The 16,964-nt window shown below is 54.6% G+C and overlaps 7 protein-coding genes across 7 annotated transcripts; 5 read left to right on the plus strand and 2 right to left on the minus strand.

The window, feature by feature from the left end:
* Positions 1-565: 565 nt before the first annotated feature.
* CABS01_03445 (uncharacterized protein) lies at positions 566-1,359 on the minus strand (the record flags this gene model as incomplete). Its single annotated transcript, XM_060536820.1, has 2 exons — positions 566-1,023; positions 1,083-1,359. The coding sequence occupies 2 exons, from the start codon at positions 1,357-1,359 to the stop codon at positions 566-568; spliced, it is 735 nt and encodes a 244-aa protein (XP_060392739.1).
* A 2,459-nt stretch (positions 1,360-3,818) lies between these two features.
* CABS01_03446 (uncharacterized protein) lies at positions 3,819-4,199 on the plus strand (the record flags this gene model as incomplete). Its single annotated transcript, XM_060536821.1, has 2 exons — positions 3,819-3,924; positions 4,006-4,199. 2 exons carry the CDS (start codon positions 3,819-3,821, stop codon positions 4,197-4,199), a joined length of 300 nt encoding a protein of 99 aa, XP_060392740.1.
* Positions 4,200-4,803: 604 nt separating this feature from the next.
* On the plus strand, positions 4,804-6,917 carry CABS01_03447 (uncharacterized protein; the record flags this gene model as incomplete). The annotated part of the gene is made up of 7 exons (XM_060536822.1): positions 4,804-5,169; positions 5,283-5,295; positions 5,369-5,572; positions 5,652-5,693; positions 5,758-5,898; positions 5,976-6,814; positions 6,876-6,917. 7 exons carry the CDS (start codon positions 4,804-4,806, stop codon positions 6,915-6,917), a joined length of 1,647 nt encoding a protein of 548 aa, XP_060392741.1.
* Positions 6,918-8,211: 1,294 nt separating this feature from the next.
* CABS01_03448 (major facilitator superfamily transporter) lies at positions 8,212-9,689 on the plus strand (the record flags this gene model as incomplete). Its single annotated transcript, XM_060536823.1, has 2 exons — positions 8,212-8,313; positions 8,397-9,689. 2 exons carry the CDS (start codon positions 8,212-8,214, stop codon positions 9,687-9,689), a joined length of 1,395 nt encoding a protein of 464 aa, XP_060392742.1.
* A 431-nt stretch (positions 9,690-10,120) lies between these two features.
* CABS01_03449 (oxidoreductase) lies at positions 10,121-11,125 on the minus strand (the record flags this gene model as incomplete). Its single annotated transcript, XM_060536824.1, has 1 exon — positions 10,121-11,125. One exon carries the CDS (start codon positions 11,123-11,125, stop codon positions 10,121-10,123), a length of 1,005 nt encoding a protein of 334 aa, XP_060392743.1.
* A 720-nt stretch (positions 11,126-11,845) lies between these two features.
* Positions 11,846-12,796, plus strand: CABS01_03450 (uncharacterized protein; the record flags this gene model as incomplete). Its single annotated transcript, XM_060536825.1, has 2 exons — positions 11,846-12,135; positions 12,199-12,796. 2 exons carry the CDS (start codon positions 11,846-11,848, stop codon positions 12,794-12,796), a joined length of 888 nt encoding a protein of 295 aa, XP_060392744.1.
* Positions 12,797-15,317: 2,521 nt separating this feature from the next.
* On the plus strand, positions 15,318-16,035 carry CABS01_03451 (uncharacterized protein; the record flags this gene model as incomplete). The annotated part of the gene is made up of 2 exons (XM_060536826.1): positions 15,318-15,746; positions 15,811-16,035. 2 exons carry the CDS (start codon positions 15,318-15,320, stop codon positions 16,033-16,035), a joined length of 654 nt encoding a protein of 217 aa, XP_060392745.1.
* Positions 16,036-16,964: the final 929 nt, after the last annotated feature.

The raw sequence follows: 16,964 nt of genomic DNA on the forward strand, positions 1-16,964 counted from the left end.
GTGGCGCCTCCCCTTAGCCTCTCAGATGGACGACAAAGAGTGTTTACGCCGTCCGTCGGCTATCAACGCGCAGTCTACGGCTGACTAAAGGACAAGAGGCGAGATACCAGCCCGATGTCATTGAGGAGGTGGAAAGGGAAGCTTCGTTGGTTGGAGCATTGGCAGGCCCTACGGGAACCGGACTGCGTCGCATCTATAAATGGGGCACAAGAACTCCAGGTCTCGCAGTGCGTGGACTATGGAACATCTGTTTTGGCGACTGGAGCGTATGGTTGAGAGATACTGGAAGGTGAAGCGTGGTGATGTAGGAGGTATGTACCCAAAAATCAGATGAGTAGTAGTAAAGTTTGAAGTTCTGTTCTAGGTCCTATTTTGTGACACACATCGGTACATGCATCCTTTTGTACTGACAAAGGTAATACGAAACGCTAAATTGAGGAAAAGGGGTATCGATCCGGAGAAGGGAAGAAAGTAGCAAAACGTTGGAACAAGGCGTATCATCATAGAAACCTAGCCCATCATCATTCGATCATGGCCCGAGACGTAATCCGAACCGGGACATCCTTTAGCTATACTGAGGCGGGTGCTGAGTCGGCGCCGTCTGAGAAGGCGGCTGCGGCATGTAATACTCGTCCGCCGCGCCGGTGGGAGCCGGAGCAGCACCGGCCGCCGGGGGCGGAGCAGGTGACGGAGACCGGTAATGGGGCGCGTAGCCCATGGGCTCATACTTGCTGTCCGCGTTGTTGTTATTGTTGTGGGTGCCGGCTCCGGCTCCGGCATACCAAGAGTCTCGGGTTCCGGTGTCATCGGACCTCCTGCCTTCTTCAATCTTGGCGTATGTGCCGCCAGCGGAGCGCTTGGTTTCGTCGCCGTCGCCGCCGCTTCCTCCGGACTTTTCCCTGCGCCGGGAGATGAATTTTCGGTAGAGAGTAAAGGGGATCCAGAGGCCCGTGGAGACGAGGAGGGCGCGGCCGAGGACGTGGCCGATGCGGAATTTCTTTCCTTCCTTTTTGCGCTTGAGTTCTGTTCTCCGGTGTAAGTCATGCTATTCTTCAATACTCCTGCGATAAGACAAGCCTTACCTTTGACCGTGTAAAACGCGAGCGAGACCAGGAACAGAACGAACCACACAACCAGGACGATGATGAGGATCCGGGCCCAGAGGGGAAGCGCGCTGAAGCCGCCGCCTCCTCCACCTCCCCCGCCTCCGCCGGCGGCACCGACGCGGCCGCCGCCTTTGTACTTGTTCTTTCCGCTCTTTGATTTGGATGATTTTGAGGATTTGCTGCCGCCGCTGGAGCCGCGGCTGCCGCTGGAGCCACCGCCTTTGGGGACGCGGGAGTCGAGGATGAAGTCCATGTGTGCTCGGGTTGGATTGGGTTTGTTGGTAGGTGTGTTGCTGTTACTGTTGTGAGCTGGCGGCGGCGCTTAGATCGATTGGTTCTCGTCCCTCGCTGGAGGATATCTGATTGGTTGTGGGAGACTCTGTTACACAAGACACTCGAACTGAGGGGAAGATGTGATTGAGGAAATGTTCGTTGAAGCAAAGTAAGAATGGATCTAAGGCTGAAGACAGTGTGTGTGTGAGAGAGAGAGAGAGCAGCGGGCTGCCAAGTCTTTAAGTATCAAAGACACCGCAAGCGGCGCCCGCCCGTCTTACATGCGTCGACCAGCGGCCGGCGGTTTAGTCCCACCACCACCACCACGCACCCAGGCCACCGAACATTGGCCTTTGATCTGAGCCCTGCTAGTTACAATGTCACACACCGTACAGATACAGATGGTCTGGGGGTGAGGCGGGGGTCCCTCTCTCGTCATTTCTGACCTGCAATCTTTTTGACCTCTTTTGAGAGGCTGCGCAGCTGCGCATATTCATCAAGACCCGAAACTAGGAAGTTAGTTGTAAGCGAGGAAAACAAGCTTAACCTGCCCAGCAGAAAGACACTTGGAGGATGCCATGAATTGGCCCAGCAGACGGCGACGATCACTTCTCTGCCGCTCTGGCAAGGTCTGGCTGGCTGGTGAGAAAGAGCGAGGAGACCGAGTTGACAAGGTGTGATTGAGGATTTTCTTAGTCTGGTCTTGGCAAAAGATCAGCCGTAGGTGATGCCATTCGCCAATTTGCGCGCAAAAGGTACAACGATATTCGTAGCGTGGTATAATCTCACCATGACAGCCGGCGAGGGGCTCTTCCTTGGCGCCGTCCTAGCTCGTGGTAATAGGCTGTAGCCTGTAGGTACGAGATGCTCCATAGGAGAGAGGACAAGTCGAAGAAGTCGCGACTTGATAGTTCCTCATTCGGCATCGCGGTAACCACAGTATCGGGCGGTGTTCTCAAAGCTGCCAGGGGGGCATGCATGGTGTATACTTGCAAGCGCTGTTGGAGGGATGACCCCTTCTGAACCTGGAGACTGACCAAGACCAAGACCAAGAACCCCCAGTTGGCAGCATCAACAGCGGGGGACCTGGCGTAGCTTTCAATCAGCCTTACGGAGCGGCCATGTGCGGTCCTCCCTCCCCCTTCTGTTCTGGAGAACTGGAGCACCACGGAGGCAACCGGAGGGCTGTGATTCCCTGAGAGGCTTGTGAGAGGAGGGACCAATGCTTCCCTCGGAGCTTATCGCACATTTAGTACAGGGGCATAATCCCAGTGGAGTGGACCAAGGTAAGGTCGTGCCAAACTCCCATGCTCCCTGGAAGCTTATTTCTCCATGTGCTCGACTTGACTCCGCTCTCATACTGGTGTATCCGTAGTCAGCGCCAATGCTCTCGCTCTTCCAGGAAACAATTTACGAACATGTTCCCACCCTCTAGGCATCTAGAATATAATCCTTGGCAACGATGGCTTCTACAATCTCACAGGCCTCTTGGGACTTTGGAGTATCCGTAGAGAGAAGGACAGCGAGAGACGATCGAACTCGTAAGGAGACGAGAGGGCGGTCGCGACGTCATTTGAGTAACACTGATTGCAGATCGTCGCCCGGCACACGTTGAACTTTTGGAACTCAATTGGTCCAGACTTTAGGGGATCTTTCCTCCTCTTAAGTTCCTCCTCTGCTCCTCATCTGCGGCACAGCACCGATCGCCTGCTGCTGTACACAACATGCCGTCATGTCTGCATAGCACTACCAATCCGCAAAGACGGTGATGGTTTGGCGTGGTTGGTTAATGCTCTGCATTCTCTTGTCATCGAAGCCTTGGCAACTTGGCAGAGTCGATTCTTCATTGGTGGGTCAAGCTATCCTCGTAGACGTACTGCACGCTTCGGCCAGAGACGAAGATAAAACAAGCTTTATCGTCGAGGAACAGAGAGAGAGAGAGAGAGAGCTCTCTGCTTCGATTACGTAGGAAGGGTTTGCTATGACGGAATTCTCCTCATTCTCCTGTTGGCCAACTCTGAATTCCCATGCAACGGGTCTCCGCGGGCGGGCGGCGAAGCCCGGTGCAAAGCCCCTTCCGGAGTAAGGTGCCAATGCCGGATCTCGGCGACCTTCCCTCCGGGACTGTCCATACGGACGGAGATGGTGTTTGCCGTTGGGAAGTCAATTTCGACTTCATTCCGGTCCCCAGGAAACGGGGTCCGGGGTTGGCCTGTTCGTAACCCAACTTTCAAGACCTCACGTGCTTCGTGCCTTGCTTTAGGTAGGTCGATGCTGCGCCTCTGTGGTGGTGCTTGCTTGCTTGCTTCCAATCTAGAGGCTAGAACCCATGAGGCTCTGTTTGTGTGTTTCTGTTGGTTTCAGTTTTGGCATGGCAAACCACGTCTCATTCTTTCAATGTGCAAATCGAAGGAATCTTGCCCCGTACGTGAAGGATCAATGTTTGGCGGCACAATTTCTCCCTTTGCTAGATCCGATCTGTCCGATCTTATGATAATGAGATCTATGTGTAACAAACCCAGCTCCCTGGGCCTGCTGCTCTGTGGTATAATTTCCTTACGAGGCCCGGAGATATGATTTCCATTGCTGAATTAGGGTAATAATCTCCTGGTGATTGGCGGCACAGGCAAACAACACACGGAGCATCGATCGGTTCCAGAATCTTATGTTCATCGCCAAATACGATCCACCCGAGATCACGTATCTGACGAAACACGATGCAAGATACCAGATCCAAGATACCATGTAGTTGAGGAAGAGTGTGTGTCCCTGAAAGAAGTCATTGGCTCTCTTTCATCCGGTATCTTCTTACTCAACTAGGGTACCCGAAGCTATGGCCTCGGACCTTCATCACGCTACTCCGGCCGCAAGAAAACCTACCTTAGTCTATCAATGGACGCACCCGAAAACTTTCTTCTTCGTCTTCGACACGGACACTGGCGGGCAGCCAAAAAAGTAAAAAAAAGAAGAGGGACCTGCTTCCAGGATCAGTACATAGTTCCAGGACCAAATACCCACAATCTTCTTCCCGCCAAGATGACGACGAAAAAAGCTGCTTCAGCGCAGCGCAGCTAGTAGCTACTTGGTTTGTTCCCCATCAAACCATCATCACGACCACCCTGTACTAGCGCCGCCGCTAGGCCGGTTTGCTAAACCTCATTGTTCAAAGCTGGGCGCCACTTTTGTTCCCGTTAAGCACGTATCCCGGCACGCAGTAGTTTTGGGGGGTGTTTGTGAGGTGAGGTGATGGTAGTGGCGGCGGCGTGTAGTGAGGTGGTGGTCTATTATATGGTCTACGGGACCCGGCCTCTCGGATAGATACAGCTCGAGCTGAGAGAGACAGAGAGAAAGCAACTTCCCATCTTCTCCCGTGCTCCAGCAAGTTTCCATCGCAAAGGACACCCGCACGGAAGCGAATTCAAAGATGGCGATCCAAACCATCCTCTCGGGCCTAACCACCCTCGCCCTCACCCCGACACGACTCGCAGCACTCCTTTCCCTCCTCTGGCTCCTCTACGCCCTCCAGCTCGGCGTCCGCCGCCTCTACTTCAGCCCCGTCTCCCACGTCCCGGGTCCGCGCCTGGCGGCGCTGACGCAGCTGTACGAGTTCTACTACGACATTGTCCTCGGCGGGCAGTACACGTTCAAGATTATCGAGCTGCACCGGCGGTACGGGCCCGTGGTGCGGATTAGTCCGTGGGAGGTGCACGTCGGCGACCCGGAGTTCTTTTCGGAGCTGTATACGGGACCGGGGAGGGTTAGGGAGAAGTGGGGGTTTTATACGCAGCAAGTATGTGATGTTTATGTTTTGTTCTCTTGTTTTGTCTTCCAACTTTGATCTCCCCTTCCTGAGAGGGAGGTTGGGAAGACAGTGGATGTGTTTGCTAATGTGGACTGGTGTAGTTTGGATCCCCTGGTAAGCAATATCATAAAGCCTTGTCTCTCTCTTTTTCAAGAAGGCAAATGCCTTGAGCTAACGATCCCTGGAGAGAGCGCGCTGGCGACTGTGAACCATGATCACCACAAACTTCGGCGCGCGGCGCTGAACCCCTTCTTCTCGACGCAGACGGTCCGCAAGTTGCAGCCTGTTATCGAGGAACGGGTCGATGCGCTGCTTGACCGTCTTCTGGAATCTAGCGAGAGGTCCAAGGAGCCGTTGGACGTCATGTATCCCTTTTCGGCCTTTACTAATGGTAAACCAAAACCAACCCCTGGCCTCAATGCCTTTGCTGGAAGGATTTGGAGTTTTCAGTTACTGACGCGATGGATCAGATGTCATTAACGAATATAGCTTCGCCAGGAGTGACCACCTAAGTGAGTAGCGCGGTCTCGAAAGATTGGCATACATCAGTAGTGGAAGCTAATGGGATTTCCGCAGTCGAGGATGAGACGTTCGGCAAGGTGGTGACGGATAACCTCCTCATGGGTACGCATCTGGGGCCCATGATCAAGCATATGAACTGGGCCCTGACGCTGGTCAACGCATTACCAGAATCATTTTCCGGGCGTTTCGTTCCCGGTAAGTTGTTCTTTGCCTCTACACTATCATGGCTTCTCACTCTCGGCTCATTACTCACATTTCACATCCACAAACAGGCTGGGGCGGCTTCCTCAAGATGAAGAACGACATCAAGGACCAAATCGGCGAGATCAAAGCCACGCAGCACACGGAAAAGTGGCAGCTGGACGTCAGCCATCCGACAATCTTCCACGACATGCTCTCCTCCAAGCTCCTACCGCCCGCCGAGAAGACGGTCTCGCGGCTCGCGCAGGACGGGCAGATCCTGGTGCAGGGCGGCACGCTCACGACGTCGTGGACGCTGTCGCTGGCCGTGTTCCACCTCCTCAACCGGCCCTCGACGCTGCGCCGGCTGCGCGACGAGCTGTTCTCCGCGATCCCGGACCGCGATGCCGTGGTGCCGCTCGCGGAGCTGGAGAACCTGCCATACCTGCGGGGTGTCGTCAAGGAGGCGCTGCGGCTCGGATTCGGGACGAGTTCGCGGCTGGCGAGGGTGTGCCCCGACGAGACGCTGGTGTATCACGACAAGGACGGCAGCGGTGGGAGCGTGCACCTCCCACCGGGGACGGTGATTGGGATGAGCACGTACAAGACGCAGACGGATCCGCGCATTTACTATGACCCGTTTGGGTTCCATCCGGAGCGGTGGGTGGAGGACGGCGAGCGGCTGGAGAAGTATTTGACCGTGTTTTGCGGGGGCACGCGGGTGTGTCTCGGGATGGCGCTAGCGCAGGCCGAGTTGTATCTCATGCTCGCGAAGCTATTCCGGCGGTGGGGCGGAGCGGGCGTCGTGGGCGGTAGTGGAAAGGAAGGAGAGGACCGGCGGGCGGGTGATGTTGGTGTGCTCAGGATCTTTGAGACGACGGTGAGAGATTGTGAGATGGCTGCGGACTATTTTATTCCAATCCCTTATAAGGTACGTTTTCGACGGATCGCATTGAAGGGTTTTGTGTATGGTGACTGACGAGCCAATCTAGGAATCCAAGGGGATCCGCGTGGTGTTTGACAGACAGCACTGACTGACGATCCCAGCGGCGTTCATCGTTAGTGTGCAACGGATAGTCCAGTGCCGGTGTCTTGTTCAATATGTCGGCGATGTGCTGCAATTTGGGCAGAATTGGTGGCTGAGCAAGCTCGGGAAATGCGGATTGCCGTCTTTGCCAGTGTGACATTGTTCCATCGCCGGGCCCCTTTAGAGTTGCGATAGTCTGAGAAATTGGCGTCGATTCGGGAAGGACAAGCACAAAGGTCTTGGCCTCGGCTGCCCGTCATCTCCCAGCACTATGCGAAGCATGGACGGTAATGCTGACGGCAGACTTTGTCATCTGATGATGTGAGATGGGATCGAATGGCAGTGCTGCAGCGTCTGATCAAGTGGGTATATAATTGATGATAGCAGAATAGATATTCAGAGATCGGATTGTTTCTCGTACATGCACAGAAGAAGAAATAGGTAGAGAGAAGTTAATAAGTGAGGTCCAAGTTCGCGCCTGCTGCCGATGTGGAGGTCAAAGTGCCTGCTGAAGCAGCGTCCAATAAAATCATCCCAAATAGCAGCTGACTACGGATACGTACTTGGCCGAGTCCGGGGTGGGGGACAAGTCAACAAATCCCCGGTCCGGCGTGGGTGCCGTCCGATGTTTAGCGCAGCAGCACCTTAAGCCCGTGGGCCGCAAGGTGCAGGAGCACAGGAGCACTGAAGGTCGGGTGGGCCCCACCAAGTCCCAGCCATTGGGGCGGCCAGCGTCAGCCCCTGACCCTGAAACATCGGACTGGGCCGACTGGATCACCACCATGGCCCCAAATTCAGGGGACAAGGGCAGAAAGAGCATGTTTCTGCACCACTCTCCACCACCACGGACAGGTACAGTACTGCAATGCACCGGCCGACGGCAATGACGGGGGAGCTTGGACACCGCGCGCCGCGACTTCCACGCTGTTCCTTTTACTGAGTGGCCCCGTTCCCCTCCACTGTCCATCCGTTGTATTGTACCTTCATGTTGTGCTGTCACCTGTCGTCCCACCTCGATATTCTTTTTCTTACTTCTGCCTACTCTTCTACTTGTCTTCTTCGTTTCCGCTTTCTCATCTTCAACTTCCGAGTCCCCGGCCTAATGCAGACTTGGCCTTTCTTTTCTTGCCTTGGCTGATTCTCTTCTTCTCCCCTCTTCGACTCGACTCTCCAACTACCCCACGCTCATTCTCTGGATCACCATACAACGACTAACTGTTGACGAACACCGAATATAACGTCCTCCACGATTCGATTTACCTCGCTCTTACACACAAGACAATCAGCGCAGGCTTGCGACAATGGCAGTCGCAGCGACATCACCGTCGCCCTCAACGGCAGTCGACCCCTCCACGCGCAAACGTGTGCTCAGGGTCATTGCCATCTCTCTGCTTCTCGACCTGGTATTATCCCACACCCTCAAGCCGCTCCGGCCCTCTGTCTCCCACCATTTGCCTCCCAGGACTAACGAACGTTGCTCCTCCAGATCTCCTTCACCTTTATCCTCCCGCTCTTCCCCAAGCTACTCGAATTCTACCGCGACCGCGAGGTCGGCCCTGAGATCGCAAACGCAACCGGCCCCGCCACCCTCCTCCAGTCCGTTCTGTCCGGTCTGAACCGTTACAAGGCCGCTTTCGCCCGCCCCATCGACTCCCGCTATGATATCGTTCTCCTCGGCGGCGCCCTCGGCTCCCTCTTCAGTCTGCTCCAGGCCATCGCCTCCCCGCTCATCGGCCACCTCTCGGACCGTCACGGCCGCCGCACCGCTCTGCTGGCCTCCATGTGCGGTAACATCCTTTCTGTGCTCCTCTGGGTCGTCGCCGTTGACTTCCGCACCTTTGTCGCCTCTCGCGTCGTAGGCGGCCTGTCTGAGGGCAACGTTCAGCTCGCTACCGCCATGGCGACGGACATTTCGGACGAGCAGAGCAGAGGCTCCACCATGGCCCTCATCGGTGCCTGCTTCTCCATCGCCTTCACATTTGGTCCCGGTCTGGGCGCCTGGCTGAGCAGCATCAGCACCGTCAAGGAGAACCCCTTCGCCACGGCCGCCGGCTTCAGCTTGTTTCTTATTCTGACCGAGACTGTATACCTCTACTTCTGCCTCCCCGAAACCCTCCCCTCATTGACGGGCAAGGGCCGCGGCGCGAAGAAGGATGACAAGAGCACGACGAAACCGAAATCGACGCCCTTGGTCCGAACGAACTCGCACTTCCTTCTCAACGCCGTCCACTTCGTCTTCCTGCTCTTCTTCTCCGGCATGGAGTCCTCTCTCTCCTTCATGACCTATGAGCTCTTCGCCTTCGGGTCCGCCAAGAACGGCCGCCTCCTCGGTTTCGTTGGTCTCGTCGCCTCGATTCTTCAGGGTGGTGTCACTCGCCGCCTCCCACCTCTGCTCTCCGTGCGCACTGGTGTCGTGGCCTGCCTGGCATCTTTTATTCTCCTGGGCCGCATCACAACCACCGGCGGGCTGTACGCCGCAGCGACGTGTCTTGCTGTCACATCCGCAACCGTTGTCTCAGGTCTTAACACGCTGAGCAGCTTTGAGGCTGCCGAGGACGAGCGCGGCGGCAAGCTTGGTATCCTCCGCAGCTGGGGCCAGCTTGGCCGTGGGTTGGGGCCGATTCTCTTTACCAGCGTATACTGGTGGGCTGGCCGCGAAGTTGCGTACACTATGGGTGCCACGGGTATGGCTGTCGTGGCCGCCGCAGTGTTTGCCGGCCTCAAGACGCCGCCCGGGTCATTGAAGAAGAAGGTGCCTGCCGAGAAGAAGGCGGCGTGAGACAGCTTTGATGTGTAGAACAGTGAGATAGAGCCTACTGTGACGCATTGTATGAACGGTCTTTTTTTTTTGTTGATATTTGATCTACTGTACATGTATTCGGCTCGGGAGCATTTTCAAGGAGTCTGATACAAGGTTCAGTGTAGTATACTCAAGGGGGCAAATGTACATGATGTTCTGTTTTATTAAGGATGGTGGCAAGCTCTGGATGTGTTTATCTTCACTGGAGTCTCCTCGCATGCGGCCTGGAGGATTCTCGTAACTTGAAAATGTCACTCTATCAGTCTTGTACAGCAGCTCACGCACGCGGAAGCTAATGAGGAGCATACGAAACATCGAAGTGAGTTGTCCGCCAAGAGAAACGCTGGGTAATGTTTTCTTCTTTGATTCTGCTATTCTATCACATCTCATCACGTCAAGCCAACAGCACCTCACAGCCCGACCCATTCGAGCGACTTCTCCCAAAGCAAAGTCGCCTTTTCAACGTCATACGCGTGCTCGCCGTACCCGGGCCCCCACGGCTCCCCAGCCGGATCCCACGGCCCGATAATCTGACAGTCCTCGAGGTACAGCCCTCCCTTGCCCTCGAGCGCCGCCGCCGTGGCGGCCCACACGGACGTCGAGGCCCCCTGCGGCGCCGTCTTGAAGATCTTGGAAAGGTACGGGTGCTTGGCGAAGCCGCCCTGCTGCTCCTCGGGCATGTGGCGCATCAGCTCCGTGATGACGCCTCCGGGCTGCAGGCTCAGGGCGTGGATGCCCTGGGCGCCGTACCGGCGCTCGATCTCGTTGGCCGTCCAGAGGTTTGCGGTCTTGCTTTGGGCGTAGGTTGCCATGGGGTCGTAGCAGCCGTCAAAGTTGATGTTGGCGAAGTTTGGCTGGCCGAAGCGGTGGGCTACGGAGGAGACGATGACCACGCGGGAGGAGGTGTGGGACGGGGAGGTCGTCGCGGCTTTGAGGAGGGCGGGGCGGAGGAGGTTGAAGAGGAGGAAGTGGGCGAGGTGGTTCGTGCCGAACTGCGTCTCGAAGCCGTCCTTTGTGCGGCCTTCGGGCGGGGTCATGACGCCCGCGTTGCAGATGAGGATGTCGAGCTTGTCTGTGCTGGCGAGGAAGGCGGCGGCGCAGGCCCGGACGCTGGCGAAGGATTCGAGGTCGAGTTCGAGCAGGTGGACGCGGGCTGTGTCGTTGACGAGGTCGTCGCCGAGGGCTTTGCGGGCTTTGGAGAGGTTGCGGGCCGTCAGGTAGAGGGTTGCGCCGGCGAGGTAGAGGGCCTTGGCGGTTTCGGTGCCGATGCCGGCGGAGCAGCCTGTGATGAGGGCGGTTTTGGAGGCGAGGCCTGAGGGGACGAGGTTCTCGTCGCGGACGATTTGTTCTGCTGTTGGGCGGGCGTCGCCTGGGCCCTTGGGGTCGGCGTGGATTGCGACGTAGCGGTCTGCCATGATGGTGGGGGTGGTGGTGGTTTGTTCAGGAGAGAGGGAGGAGGTTGTTGATGGAATGGCTCGTGGATTTACTTCCGCAGACGAGTGAGAACTTGAAGTTGTGATGATCCATCTTATCGTAGTCGCGGGAGGCTTTATATGACATTTGTACTGTTACTCTCATCATTGAGAGTTTGCGGCTATGACGTTACAGAAGCGACAGTATATACGGATTTACCGTAGCTAAGGGTTGTCATCGAATCCACATGTGGTGTTTTGTTTTAGTCTTGCTTTGCCCCCGGTCAGCAACTAGCTGACTCGCAGCCATATGTCCGGTCTCGTCCGGCATACTAGACCTCACTACGCATCGCCAGACTTGGAAAACATTCGCCGTAAATCTGCAAATTCGTCAGACGAGATGTACAGCGATTGCTTTCGAATCGATCCGCAGGGAACGGGCCCACGAAGAACCTGATCTTTACCTCCTTCCTTAAGTCCGAGAAGATAGCTACATCACTGCCTAGCTCTTCATGGAGAAAAGAGCTGTGATGTAATGATATGCAATGTATGCTTTATTCAAAGTAGAAGAAATTTATAACTCGAGTATCATTTCCTTTACTCCAATCTGACTAGAGCTTAAAAAGACCATTTCCTAATTATCTCCTTGCACTTTGTCCTCGCTGATTGCCCCCAAACCCATCTAACCCCCTCCCCCCAACTTCCTTCACCATCAAAGCAACAATGGCCCAATTAATCTGGCTCATCACAGGCTGCTCCTCCGGCCTGGGCCTAGAACTGTCCCGCGAGGTCCTGAAAAGGGGCCACCTCGTAATCGCCTCCTCGCGATCCCCAGAAAAGACGCCCCATCTCGTCGAGGAGATCCAGCAAGCAGGCGGCAACTGGATCGCCCTCGACGTCACAAAAGATAATGTCCAACAACAGGTAGACAGCGCAGCACAGATCCACGGGCGTATCGACGTCCTCGTGAACAATGCCGGCTACGGCATCGCCGGCGGCTTCGAGGACCTCAGGTGAGAAATCCCAGGCCATCAAGTATTCACCAAATCACAATTTGACAAGCGAACAAAACACAGCCTCAGCGACTTCCGAACCCTCTTCGACACGAACCTCCTCGGCATAGTCCGCGCAACCCAAGCCGTCCTCCCGCACATGCGCGCCGCACGCTCGGGTACCGTAATCAACATCTCTTCCACAGGCGGTCTCCGCGGCCTCGCCGCCGTATCCGCCTACTCGTCCTCGAAATTCGCCGTAGAGGGCCTCTCCGAGTCGTTGGCGGCCGAGTACGCCGACTTTGGCATCCGCGTTATGCTCGTCGAACCGGGCCCGTTTCGGACTTTGTTCCGGGACCAGCCCGGCTTCTCGCCCGCCGCGGGGCGGATGAGTGCGTTCTATGAGGGCACGGCGGCGGAGGGGGTGTTGAGGTATTTGGAGGATGGTGGTGGGAAGCAGGCTGGGGATCCGGTGAGGGCTGCGAGGCAGATGTTTGATTTTGTTACGGGGGAGGGGTTAGCGGAGGCAGTGAAGGAGGAGGAGGAGAGGAAGGGAGGGAGGTTTCTGAGGCTTCCGTTGGGAAAGGCTGCTGTCAAGACGGCGCGGGAGAAGGTTGAGGATTTGGAGCGGAATACTGATGCCGTGGCGCATATTGCTAATGCTTGCGATTTCGAGGAGTGAGAGAACGGCAGAAGGTCACTTGAAGTGGAGGTTTAGGCCCAGTCACTCCGGTCAATGAACTGTTTTCCGAGAGGATCAGGATGGTTGAAGGAAATAGTCTTGCCTGGGACGGTGCCTCTTTCATACGAAAGAAGCATCGTGTTGGGACGACCTGCTTGGATATGATGGCACTGCTGCAATGTGTTTGATATCAGCTGATGTAATTCCCCGTCTACCAAGTCCCCGAGCCAGACTTATAGACAGTATATCTGCTGGCGATGGAGCACCTTCAATCTAATCATCCCATGAAAGGCAAAAATTCCATATGAAGAATGGAGCTGTAGATATACTATCTTGAATACCCTTGACTTTCTTGGGCAGGTTGAGAGCGACCAGTCCTCCTTCGAGCCGGCGCCTCCCCTTTACTACCTATCAGAGCCCAATAGAACATCACATAGAGGTGAGCTATTGCCCTTTTCGGCTACGAAAGAGGACGTCAATTCTATCCTGGTGCCTTTGATGTCTTACTCAGCTCTCGATAAAACCATTATTGGGATATCACGACGAAATCGCAAACCTCCCAAACCCCCTGGAATGATTCATCAAGCCATACAGATAATCCATTCTCTGTAAGTTCCACTATCGCTGTGTTTCAGGGTCTTTCAGAAAAAAAAAAGGCCTTTGCAGCCTAAGGACATGAACAAACGGAATACACACAAACCCAGAAACTTCACACCGCCCACCACTCTCCCTCTCCCATTCTTAACGCGCCTTCCCGCCATCTGAAATCCAACAAACAGAGCCAAAGACCAGATGGCCGAATGGTTACAAGCACGCCGTCGTGGAGCAATAGTAGCTTATTGGCCTCCTATCTTCGCCGAGGGAGTCTCAGCCAAAGGTTGCGGGTGCAAGTCCCGCCGTCGGTACAACTATTTTTTTTCCCCAATCACTCATTACTTTAATCTTATCCTTCGAGGCCATTTGGTTCAGCTCATTCCTTGTATTTGCAATGAGTCTTCTATTCAGTAGTAATTTACGAGCCGTTGGAGGAATTCTAGGGACAAACGAGAATCGAACATGTAAAAGTCCCCCTCCGAGGCTTTCCTCAAATACGCCGCCCACCTAAACACATAACGCAGTCGAGAGACATGAGAAAACAAAAATCATCCAAGCTACATTGCGTGGTTAGATTGCCACTGCTATGCTTTTTCGTCCCATCGAACGAAATTATAAATAGTCTATAGCTAAATAGGTCGGCATTTCCATAAGCCCTCGTGTACATGTAGGCTTCTACATGAACAATGCGAATGCCGTCTCTATCAAGAAACGAGCCCAGCCTCGATGGCCCATTTTCACATTCCACCCCATCTCCTATTTCATGACTATCAGGAGAAGAGGGAGCTTGCTACATCGCTTCCAAACCAGGGCCCTATAAGTAAGTAATCTCAACAGAGACTTCGACAATGATTCTGAGTTTAGATCGAAACAAGCACCATATAGTTCGAAGACCGCCATCCAAGCCAGAGGCAACATAACCAGAGACAATATTAAGCAGACCACAAACATATCTGTGAGATGTTGGCTGCAGGAAGTAGACGTGTAACGTTCCTGGGGAAGGGGGGTACAGGATTCTGACCCAAGTGGCAGCTTGATACAAACTCCCGATACAGATATACCAGGATCTATCTACATCTGGAATCCATAATCTGGGCCCAGTATAAAACAATTTCTAACGCCCTACTCATCGATGTTCAAGTGAATCTTTGCAGACTACTACAGCTTCACGTCTTGCTCGAAGCAGCTCGTCCTTGAGTAGACAGACTAGCCATCGTAGAGCGGCCTTGGTAAGAACTTCGCGCCCGGAGTCTCATGGAGGTCTTCCAAGCTTGCCACGCCGCCATTGAGTGACAATAATCGGAGGCTGCTGCGAGTGAACAGAGTTGAACATGTGTCTTCGAGGGAAGGAAGAATAGTAGTCTCAGAGAGCACAACGACTTGTTCGTGCCCAGTCCAAAAACTCCCAAATTGAGGACTGCTTCAATCGTTGAGCTCTCGAAATCCAAACCACTTTATCCGCTGACCAAATAACTGATTGCCCTTCAAGTTGCCGAGTGCCATATGAGCACCGACTCCCATCCTGGCCTACTGTATATGTGCCATGCACGGAGCACACATAAAAGCCATTAGAGATAAGTTGACGTGTGGCTAGTGCTCGAAGAAAGTTGGACGCGGGGAAAATAACGACAACACAAGAAAAAAAGTCCTTCTCAATCAGAAGAAAGAAAGCATGTCAACAGCCGGGTTCATCCGAAGTTCGACACAAAGAAGTCCGTACGTACATCTACCGGGGCTACTGAATTGGCTTGACGCGCACCCCACCTTTTGAGTTTCCACACTCCAAAGTAAGACGACTTGGAAAAGGCTCAAGAAGGTTGAGCCGAGATGGCATATGCCCCCCCCCCCCCTCCCTTCCTTTCGTCCCTGATCGGGGCCTGATGCCAAAGGTAGTGTACGTGGGGAACACGCTCTTCCCGTGAACCGTATGTCCGAATCTGCAAGCGCTGGATTGGATGCCATGTGCCCATGTCTGGCCAGCTCTGACTGGCTTCCCAGGTGTGATGTCGAAGGACCAAATGCAAGAACCTGCATGTCGGTGCATGCGTGGTTTGCAACCTCTCCCTACGTGACCCTCCTCTCACCTGCACCACCTGCTGCTGGTGCTGCCATCACGAAGGCGGCTGGCCCGATGGCGACCGTAGCTTTGAGCCTGGCAGTATTTATGGCTGGAGGCCCCATGATTTGGGACGAGCGACGTCCCCCTTCTCGGTTGCTCCAGGGCGAGCAAGAGTTCTTCGAGTTTGATATCTGTGATTCAATGCAACGTTCCGATTGTCTCCCGGCAACGCATTCCGGGCTTTCGGCAGCGCCTTATTGGCCTGCCGAATCAAGTGGCCCCCCGAGATCCGAGCCGGTGGTTGTGATGTCTTTCCGGGAGCTCTCTAGCTTTCTTCCGTATTGCAAAAAGTAATTATCATATCCGCCGTTCTCGGGACTGCCAGACCAGCACCATGGCAGACCGAAATCCAGAGGGGCCAAACCCACTGGCAACGATTGCGTACTGCCATTTCGATCAGCATGTCGTACGAGTCGCAATGACGGACCGCGGCGCTTCCAGAAAATTAGCCCTGGTGCAATTGGTGACATGCAGCCTTAGTGCTTTATTGGAGTGGTCCCCAAGCGGCGAGTCCAAGAGCAGCTAAGCGGGATTACCCCCATGTTTCCCGCTGCCCAGCACCATTCATTTCGTCAGCAAACTGTGGGAGGCTATACAAGGTAAACCGTTGGAGCATTGCGTCGGAAGTTGTCCTGAATTCGGCCTGGTGTTGGTCACCGTTTCCTTGTCAGGCCGCTGCTCTTTGCTGTTCGGGATCGAAGCTGAGGGAAAGACAGGCGCTGCCTAAGTTGCTGCTGTAATATTTTGTTGATTTTTGTGCGACGGGATGATGACTTCATGGCTGCTGCAAACACTTTGGTCCCCGATCATCAGCTGTAGAATATTGTGCAGACAGGTAGCTTTGCTATCTTGGACAACTGCTCATGTCAGGTTTTAAACGGCGTGAAGCCGGGGACATGTCCGTAACCTGGTTCCCTGTGACCCCGCGAATCACTTAATTGGACTCGATCTCTGTACAAAAAGGATGTCTGACGCCACCCCATGCGAGAGTTGGGTGTGACAGCGAACTGGCCGCAGAGTACAGATAGCTAGCTGGTCGCCCATAAGAAAGGCGGGACTGTGTTACTAGACGTTGTTGACCTTGGTCGGACGCCATCAGCCAGCGGCACAGTTTCTTTCGGCATTGTCGGGACAATAATCCTTCGAGAAGAAACAACACAGTATGACCACCACAGATCAGCTGGGCCAAGTGCAGTGTGGTAGGCAGGGAAATGGACAGCTGGCAGCCCGTTCATTGTACTGACTGAGTGGTTGCGCTGGACCAAACGTGCACTTGTGGCGTCGGTCACTTGCAAGTGAGGTCCTCGGTTTGATTCATTATACCTGACACGTCAAGATGGTTCTGAGCAGTACGGCGTCTAAGCTGTATCAGCCGGCCCTTTGACACATCAAAATTCAGCTCGGAGAACCTGTCATCAATTCCTCAAGAGAGAATCCAAGGTTTGGCGAGACGGG

This window comes from Colletotrichum abscissum (assembly GCF_030869225.1).
Source record: "Colletotrichum abscissum strain IMI 504890 chromosome Unknown Scaffold_6.1, whole genome shotgun sequence".
NCBI lineage: Eukaryota > Fungi > Ascomycota > Sordariomycetes > Glomerellales > Glomerellaceae > Colletotrichum > Colletotrichum abscissum.